General features: G+C 33.6%; 2 protein-coding genes across 2 annotated transcripts in view; one reads left to right on the top strand and one right to left on the bottom strand.

Annotated features, from left to right (window-relative positions):
* Window positions 1-1742: 1742 nt before the first annotated feature.
* LOC101513614 (luminal-binding protein 5) lies at window positions 1743-5384 on the top strand. The gene is made up of 8 exons (XM_004503525.4): window positions 1743-1931; window positions 2619-2886; window positions 2986-3200; window positions 3304-3546; window positions 3639-4118; window positions 4239-4393; window positions 4507-4589; window positions 4687-5384. The coding sequence occupies exons 1-8, from the start codon at window positions 1877-1879 to the stop codon at window positions 5189-5191; spliced, it is 2004 nt and encodes a 667-aa protein (XP_004503582.1). The 5' UTR covers window positions 1743-1876; the 3' UTR covers window positions 5192-5384.
* Window positions 5385-6980: 1596 nt separating this feature from the next.
* Window positions 6981-9829, bottom strand: part of LOC101513288 (glutamine-dependent NAD(+) synthetase) — a 7891-nt gene continuing 5042 nt past the window's right edge. Inside the window, 4 exon segments of the mRNA XM_004503524.4 lie at window positions 6981-7517; window positions 7627-7755; window positions 8515-8610; window positions 9723-9829. The exon segment at window positions 9723-9829 is cut by the window's right edge and continues 22 nt beyond it. Of these exon segments, the coding sequence (XP_004503581.1) occupies window positions 7305-7517; window positions 7627-7755; window positions 8515-8610; window positions 9723-9829 (545 nt within the window). The 3' untranslated portion in view covers window positions 6981-7304.

Below are 9829 nucleotides of genomic sequence, written 5' to 3'. Positions count from 1 at the left end.
TTTATATATTATATATATATATATATATATATATATATATATATATATTATTTCGTGGTTTGGCGGTGTTAACGTGACATTGTGTTAGTTTGTGTAATGATTTAATTTTTTGTTTTGTTGCAATATTCTATAGTTTAAATTGACATATTAGTTTCGATCAAATATAAATTAAATAAATTTTTTTGACATCGTTAACATTACATTTTTAGAGGCACGCGTATTATAGACACCTCAATTTTGTTATAAATATAGATAATTTACTAATTTATGCTTTTAACTCGAGTGATATGAGTTATCTTATAAATTTCTTCTTTTCATTTTTAGAAATTTCAATTTGTAATATTCTCAAGTGATAATTTTTTAATTAATATAAATATATATATTTTTTTTTTAGTAAAAAAAAATTGTAAAACAAAAACCATTATACCAAATAGGTTCGTTAATGACATACTTCCATCCTCTAATGCATGCATCCCTCTCCGACAAAAAATTATAAAATTATAACTGGTAGAAAAGAGAAGAGAAGGGAAAATGAAGATGTGAGTGGGAGTGAGAGAATATTAAAGTGAGAAATAAAAGCTTGCATAGGATGTTGTGAGTATGTATATGAGAAGATCCAAATATCCCAATGAGACACTCCCTTCCAAATTAAATATGGTAAACCTCAGTAAAAAAAATACAAATTAATTTTTGAATTATTAAAAATATTCATTTGTTTAGTTCATGATATTATAATAACTATGGATTATTTTACTAGTAGATTATATCATTTAAATACGTATATCATAATAAATTGTATTTTTTAAAAATTAGAAGATGAATATAGAAAAAAATATTATGGGCAAAGATTAAGATAAAAAAAAGAAGTTATGACTTAAAGAATGTAATAAATATATAAGAGTATTTTGAGTATTTCATTTTATAAAAATATTTGAGGAGTGTAGTTAGAAAAAAAAGAGTGTGTAGAGCAAAGTTGATATATATATATCAACATAGAAAATTTTATACTATACCGCTATATTTATACTCTTATCCCCATATTTTATACAAACTATCTATTTTATTATTTTTCATATAAAAAAAATTAATTAAAGTTTCAAAAAAACAATTTTTTCTTCAAGTTTTTGAGAATATATGTTTTTAAAAAAAATTGAATTTTGTACTGAAAAATTTCATTAAGTAGTTTTTTGTGTATCGGAAAATTTGAAAAAAAATTCACCATACACAAGCTTTGTGTACGAATTTTTTTTTAAGGTTTCTTAAAAAAATTTCGGTACGAAGTTCAAATTTTTTAAAAAATATGTGTTTGAAATATTTTAAAAAAGTTTTTTGGAACTCTAATTAAATTTAGTGAAATAATTTTTTTTTTAAATAAATAAAAAAAGTAAAATGGGTAATTTATATAAAATATGGAGGTGGGAGTATAAATACAGAAGTAAAGGGTAAAATTTTCATTAACTTTTTATTTACTGCACGTCTTATGTAAATAGCATCGTATGGTATGGATCCTTCACGTGTTACAGAATACTAGTTTCGTCACACGGTTGATTACTTGATACGCTGAGGTCTTGCGAATGGACGGCAGCGATGTTCCCAAGTCAAGGAGAAAAATAATTGGTTAGAACAATTGTACGCCGAATCACAATTGGTCCACGTCATCACAAATGACATGTTCGAGCGTAATAAACCTTTACTAACAAAAAAAGCCATGGCCGAACCACACTATAAAAACGGTTTAGACGGTTCGTTCCAAAAACCAGAAACGGAAAACCCATTGCCCACCACCGTGCCTGCAACTTCACCATTTAAATTCTAAGAAGAAGAAGAAGAAAAGAAGAAGACTAATCAAAGGAGAGAGAAACATCGAGAGACAGCGATGGCTGGCTCATGGAAATGCGGTTCTCTATTTGTTCTAGCAATTATTTCATTCGGTAATTTTCATTGCTTATTAGATCTCATCGCTTTTTCTACCTGTTCCTTTTTTTACATTTTTAATGTGGAAGCGGAAAATGCTATGAGACTTCACTTTATAATAAACCTTTTTGGATCTTGTAGTGTTGAACCGTGTGTGATTAATTAATTAATTGTGTTGCAAATCAGTGAGATCTTAAACGTAGTGGTTTAGTTTAGGGTTTATGAATTTATGAATAATAATAGGTTAGTTTACCATTTCAGTGACGTCTTTTGCTAAGCCTTTTTCTGCATCTGGAAATTTTTTCAGCAGTGATTTGTTCTCGTTATCGAGTGTGCATTATGCTTGTTTATTTGTTGCTTTCTAAGATTGTTGATACAAAATTTCACTGTTAAACTGAGTGACTAGTATTAGGAACTTTAGAATGAGATTCAATTGGTCTAGTTTTGTTGCTTAGTGTTTTCGTTGTCATTGCATGCTTTTAACGTATCTGAGTTCGTGGTCATGGTTTGAATACGTCATCATGAATTTAAGCACTGAAATGATAATAGTTTCATGTAATTGTTGTTTGGAAGAATTATATCTTTTTTCGGGGATTGGATTTTTTTAAGAATAAATATGTGCAACTGCAAAATTAATTATTATACAACAGGTTTTTTAGTATTGTAATAGTGTCAGTAACTAATATTTAGAAAGTTCTTCACAGGATGTCTATTTGCAATTTCCATTGCGAAAGAGGAAGGTACCAAGTTGGGAACAGTAATTGGGATTGATCTTGGAACGACCTACTCGTGTGTTGGTGTTTACAAGAATGGCCATGTTGAAATCATAGCCAACGACCAAGGTAACCGTATCACCCCATCATGGGTTGCTTTCACCGACAGTGAGAGACTGATCGGGGAGGCTGCAAAGAATCTTGCAGCTGTCAATCCTGAGAGGACCATCTTTGATGTCAAGAGACTTATCGGAAGAAAGTAAGACATCATTATCTTGTGTATTAATGAATAATAATTTGTTATAATTTAATTTAATTTAATTGGATCAATGATGACTGAGTTGTTTCTTTTTTGCAGATTTGAAGATAAGGAAGTTCAAAGAGACATGAAGCTTGTTCCTTACAAGATTGTCAACAAGGATGGAAAGCCATACATTCAGGTAAAAATCAAGGATGGTGAGACCAAGGTGTTCAGTCCTGAGGAAATCAGCGCCATGATTCTGACTAAGATGAAGGAAACTGCTGAAGCATTCCTTGGCAAGACAATTCGTGATGCTGTGGTCACTGTCCCAGGTAAATGGGCAAATTACAATTTGTTCCTCCTGCAACCTTGATTATTTTCTTCCACTTTTTGTCTTTATTTTAATTTCTTATGTTTTTCCATTCAAATTTACAGCTTACTTCAACGATGCTCAGAGGCAGGCCACCAAGGATGCTGGTGTCATTGCTGGTTTGAATGTTGCTAGAATTATCAATGAACCCACTGCTGCTGCCATTGCTTATGGATTGGACAAGAAAGGTGGAGAGAAGAACATTCTTGTCTTTGATCTTGGGGGTGGAACTTTTGATGTCAGTATCTTGACAATTGATAATGGTGTCTTTGAGGTTCTTTCTACAAATGGAGATACTCATCTTGGAGGTGTGTGCTTTTATATATAATAATAGAGAGAATGAGATTAAGTTAAGAAAAAATATACTCTTTCTAAATTTTCATTCTACTGTTAATACCAGGTGAGGACTTTGATCAGAGAATAATGGAGTACTTCATTAAATTGATCAAGAAGAAGTATGGTAAGGACATCAGCAAGGACAACAGAGCACTTGGAAAGCTTAGGAGGGAGAGTGAGCGTGCCAAGAGAGCTCTTAGCAGCCAGCACCAGATCCGTGTCGAAATTGAATCACTTTTTGATGGTGTTGACTTCTCTGAGTCACTTACCCGTGCTCGATTTGAAGAGTTGAACAATGACTTGTTCCGTAAGACAATGGGCCCTGTAAAGAAGGCAATGGACGATGCTGGATTACAGAAGAACCAGATTGATGAGATTGTTCTTGTTGGTGGAAGCACAAGGATTCCAAAGGTACAACAACTTTTGAAGGATTACTTTGATGGAAAGGAGCCAAACAAGGGTGTCAACCCTGATGAAGCAGTTGCCTTTGGTGCTGCAGTGCAAGGAAGCATTTTGAGTGGAGAGGGTGGCGAAGAAACCAAAGGTACCATAGTCTAAACTCTAGCGTTTTAGTTGTGCATTAGCCAGGTGTTATGTGTTATTAATGCAAATAGATTTCCAAGCATTACTCTTTCTCATATTTATGCTACACTCTTGGATCCAGATATCCTTCTCTTGGACGTTGCTCCTCTTACCCTTGGAATTGAAACTGTTGGCGGAGTGATGACAAAGTTGATTCCTAGAAATACTGTCATTCCTACCAAAAAATCTCAGGTTTTTACCACCTACCAGGATCAGCAGACAACCGTCTCCATTCAGGTACTGCACTATTATTCTATTATTCCATTGCATAATGCTAAGGGCATTTTCCTTTCGAATTACAAGATGCTTGACTGCATGAACTTGGACTCAATTCTTTTTTATATATATAGGTGTTTGAAGGTGAGAGGAGTCTCACAAAGGATTGCCGTCTACTTGGGAAATTTGATCTGTCTGGAATTCCACCAGCTCCAAGGTTGGTTTCCTGCTTTCATTATGCCCTCTCCGAATTTTTCTCAATTGATGTTTGTATTGCAGTAGTTCATTGATTATTTTGTGTGGTAATTGAACAGAGGTACTCCTCAGATTGAAGTGACCTTTGAAGTTGATGCAAATGGCATCCTAAATGTCAAGGCTGAAGACAAAGGCACTGGAAAATCCGAAAAGATCACCATTACAAACGAAAAGGGACGTCTGAGCCAGGAGGAAATTGACCGGATGGTTCGTGAAGCTGAGGAGTTTGCTGAGGAAGACAAAAAAGTCAAGGAAAGAATTGATGCCCGGAACGGTCTGGAAACCTATGTCTACAACATGAAAAACCAAGTCAATGACAAAGACAAGTTGGCTGACAAGTTGGAGTCAGATGAAAAGGAGAAAATTGAGACCGCAGTGAAGGAAGCATTGGAATGGCTTGATGACAACCAGAGTGTAGAGAAAGAAGACTATGAAGAGAAGCTTAAAGAAGTGGAAGCTGTTTGTAATCCAATCATCACCGCTGTGTATCAGAGATCAGGTGGTGCCCCAGGTGGTGATGCCTCAGGAGAGGGCGAGGAGGATGATTCTCACGATGAACTCTAGAGATGTTTCCTCAGATTTGAGCTAGATACATGATGAGAAGCAATAGTTTAGGCAGAGTCTGTTAATTTTCTTGATAGGTGGGAATTTAAAATTTCCCCTGCGCTTGCTTTTTGGGGGCGAACATTACATACTTGGATAATTATATATGTACTTTGTTTTTTGCTAGTTTTACGAGAGAACTTATTTTTCTGTATGAGCCTGAACTTATTCTGCCTTATCTTCCTTCTTCGAGTAGTAGATTACGATTGGGACTCTCAGAATTTGGGTTCCTTAAATTGAGCGTACGGAAGGAAAGAGAGTGGAAAGCAGTAGGGCATTTATTCCATTGTGTATTTGATGATGGAATAAAACATAAAACGAAGGATTCAATCTTATACATCCTAAATTGGAGGGAAGGAATTGAAGGAAGATGATTGAATTAGATGGAATAGATTTAATCATGTCTCATTCTATTTCACTCTTTTTCTAAATATCCAAACAATGAAATATCATTAGTTATCATTTTAATTTTAACTTTCTATCATATTCCATTAATTCAAACAAAGCTTACTTAAAGGTCTAAGTGCATATTTAGAGTTAGAGTTTATGGCAAAAAAATATAGGAGCTGAATTGACCGTGATATAAAGAGAGAGTACAAGGAGTGTTTTGTATAGAAAATCCAAATTAATTATGATTTGTATGGGAGGAGTATTTTAGAAAATTTTAATTGGAGGACAAAATATATATATTGATCTTTTTGAAAAATTAATAAAATAACATGATTAATGATGATGATATAACATTTAACCACATTTCAATCTTTGTTAGAAACAATTTATAACTTGTTTAATTTATAAAAAAAAAAAAAAAAATCCCCTTTTCTCTCTAAAATCCTCCTCCCAATCTTAAATCCTCATCCCAAACAAACCCTTAGATTTTCAAACCACCATTAAGCAACTCTTTTTTTTATAATTTTTTTATTTACACTTAACATTTAACTCTGCCAAATGACTTCCGTTTAACTATAATATAATAAATTAATTTAGAGTTTAGAAACACTACAAAACCTCAACCTCATTAGAGATAGACTTAATAGCCGTAAGCCTTGGAATAGCAAGTCCTGGCATAGACAAAATTTTGCTGAAACTAGTAGAGTGGTTGGTCAATTTGAATTTAATTTGATTTATTTCTCTAAATTTAAGCAATATATATTAAAGAAATAGGTGAACTTATAATTATTTATAGACTACCTCTCCGAATATAAAATTCTTTGCTAAAAATGGCTAAAAATTGTCCGATTGATCTAATAAATATTCGGTGTTTTGGCCAAACAGTGGATGACATAGTTAATCTTTTAGAGTATTTTTAGATATACGGTGTTTCCATAAATAAAAATAATTTGGATTCAAGGATCCATCCATTGGTCACATAATAAGTGTTGTACTTATAAAAGTTCTTTATGTAAAATAAGCATCATTTTATCTTTTCAATATATTGTTAATTATTTTATTAAAAATGCACCCTGATTAATATCTTGTACTTTATTCTCAAATTATTACATTACACTTTACATTTATGATACAATGTGTGCATCAAATAGGTTGATAAACATAATTTGATAACTTCACATTTTTTATACAATGAATACATCAAATAGATTGATAAACATAATCTGATAAAATTGTCATTCTCTTTCTTTCATTTATAATTTCTCATTAATTTGTGTAAAATAACCTACTATAAAATTTATAATAAGACCAAGGGAGAAGAAGTTTGTCAATAAAAAAAGGTCATAGTCGAGGTAGGGGATGTTGTAAAATAAACATACAATTACATGATAAACAATTTCGATTGTTAATTAAGATTGAACAACTCATATTACATCACAAGAGATTCACACGACATTCACCTGCGAAGACGCCCATTATGAATTGCTCTAAGAATCAAAACATTGACTGATAGCTTAAAAATGTTTTTACACTGTCTGGGATGAAAGGATGAATGAATTTCATTATTCACATGTGTGCTATAAAAAGATGGAATCTATATCTCTGTCTAGACCAGATATGCAGTCTTGCATATTCAAATCTATAAATTATTTTATTTTGTTTTATTAAGGAAGGTTAATTTCAATTAGAGACCAACATTTGGATTGCCTGAACCTGCTGCAGCAACTCCCATCCCACCAACTGATGCAGCTGCCACTGTCTCATGGTTTCCTGATTCTTGAACATCTTTGACATCCAGCTCATGTACGAGTTCATCGATTTTCCTGAATTGGTATGGCCATCTTGCATTGTAGAGAAATTGGCGAAGATCAAACCTATTATCCTCTGGTGAATAGCTCTGCAAGTTGGATGAAAGATTGTACATTTTCATCAGCCAAAATATTTAGAGGCATCAATAGCTATCTAGCAGAATTCAACTGTGACTTCACACCATAATAACTACATACCTCAGCGTGATAGGAAGGTGTCATGACGGTCATTTTGTGTCGATTGATAGAATAATACTTGAAGAAGTATTTTACTTTTTCAGCCACTTGTGATGGAGTCAATACTGCACCCCATTTGTAACACAGATTCTGAGACAGCAATTATATAAAAAAAGGTTATTACCGAACTACAAAATGGACAGCCTTAAATTAGAAGTAGAGCAATTACTCATCCCTTTAAGCTATCCATATCAATAGAAAACATGGTAGTTCTGAAATCAATATAATGGGACTTGAGATACATTTCTTCTAGTGATGCTAAACTTAAAACCATGTGCATCTTTTGTTCTTTCATTAGCTCTCCAAAAGAAAAACATGCTATCTTTTAACCGTAGATATAACTTGTCTTTGCAAATAAAAGCTCACATAAGTAACTCTGTGATTTTCGCAAAAGCAGGTAAGGTTTTGTAATTGGATGTTTGATATGTCAGGCTTTTAAATAAAGACAAGATTTGGTATTGTGTTTTTACAGACAGTATCAGGTCAGACACCAAAAGTTAGTTTCGTCCCTTCTAAAGAAAAAATAACCGAGTCAACAAGTTTCTGATATCAAAATTATTTTTGCATTTGCAGAACCAACAAACAATAAAACCACTTTCAGAGACTTGCCAAATGACTTGCAGGTAACTTAGGTATATAACCTTATAGCCTATGGGGATTAACTTTCTCGGCTTTGCATCATTGTTCATTATTTCGGGCCCAACAAATATTTGTATTAGATATTCATGTATAAGATTACGACATTTTTCGCCATCCCTTCAACCAATGTAAGATGAAAATGTATAAAAATAAAAACAAGGGAAAGGTTAAAGACGTTACTACGGCCGGATGGAGAAACGTGAGATATACCTGGAACATGGAAACTGGACCACAACGGAAAATTTTCCGTAGTCTTCCATAAACTGATAGTTCCTCGTATGTCATTCCCATATCGACTTCGTCAAGCTGTTCAATAAAGAATGAGGCATCGATTGTAATTTTTTAAAATTGATTATAAAGGATACGAGAACACAAGGGCACAGAAAAGTCAAATACCAAACAACCAAAAACTAATAGATCAGTGTTCAAGGGAGAATCATGAATATACAAGTTCCAAGATTTCACCAAATCCATCACCCACATAACAGATTGAGATCGCCAGAGAGTGTCTGGATAGATCAAAGTTTAGTTGCAAGAAATTAAGGATTTCCTTTATATTTTTCAAAAGAAATTCTGGGAACATTTTAAACAGAACTCCCTACACTTTCTTTTGCTTTGAAATTTCAATAAGGAGGAAAAGGGAGGGTAAGTTATTATTTAGTATTTTTACGCAAATAAACTTGGGCCCGGTGGTTAGGCCATTACAATTTTCATGTTTTTCGTCACTCCCGTATTCGAATCTTGCAAGCTGCAAAATTATTTATTATTTTGGAGTGTTGCATATGATTGTTGGTGAGGTGGAGTGCCAACATAGTTCAGATGTCAGCTCATCATAATGATACCTTTGACTTCCATTTTTGCCCTTAAAAAAAAAGGAAAAGGGAGGGAAGAGAGAAATTTAGGGATAGTCATTTGCTCATCCTGCAAAGTAGCCTTCTCCTCCTTTGGACTTAACCTCTCCTTTTCCCTAATATGCCTTTCACTCTTAAACTGTTTATATGTGTGTTTCTTAAGCTTTGACATTATCACATTTCCAGAAGATCAGTTCCTCTTTGAATTTCACCTTCTCTTGTTTTGCCTTGCTTGCTGTGGATCTTTAGTTTACCTGGACAAGAGTTGGTCACTTGAATTTTCTTGTGTTTCCACTGCATTATTAGATGCACAACAAATTTCGGAAGCACAGACCAACTATCAAGCTACCAACTTCTCTAGACGAAGTTGAGAAATTTTTACAAGGTAATTATGAGCTGAGAGATTTAAGCTCTTGCTCCTGTTAAATTGTCTCTTGCCCTCCATCTAGCATAGTAGCATTGACAAAAATCACGTGCCAAATACTGTATGCCAACACATATGCAGATGCAAGTCAAGATATTTCAAGACTAGTAAGTGCTGAAAAGTGTTACTAAACATAACATTACCTGACTGTAGTCAGAACGTATAGGCTCCAGTTCAGCTGTGGGTGGAGCCGCTTCAATATCTGCCAAAGATGAGTAACCAAGATGGATGGCTGCCCATCGCAGGAATG

The sequence above is a fragment of the Cicer arietinum genome, chromosome 6 (genome assembly GCF_000331145.2).
Source record: "Cicer arietinum cultivar CDC Frontier isolate Library 1 chromosome 6, Cicar.CDCFrontier_v2.0, whole genome shotgun sequence".
Lineage (NCBI taxonomy): Eukaryota > Viridiplantae > Streptophyta > Magnoliopsida > Fabales > Fabaceae > Cicer > Cicer arietinum.
This window is presented reverse-complemented; position numbering and strand designations above follow the sequence as displayed.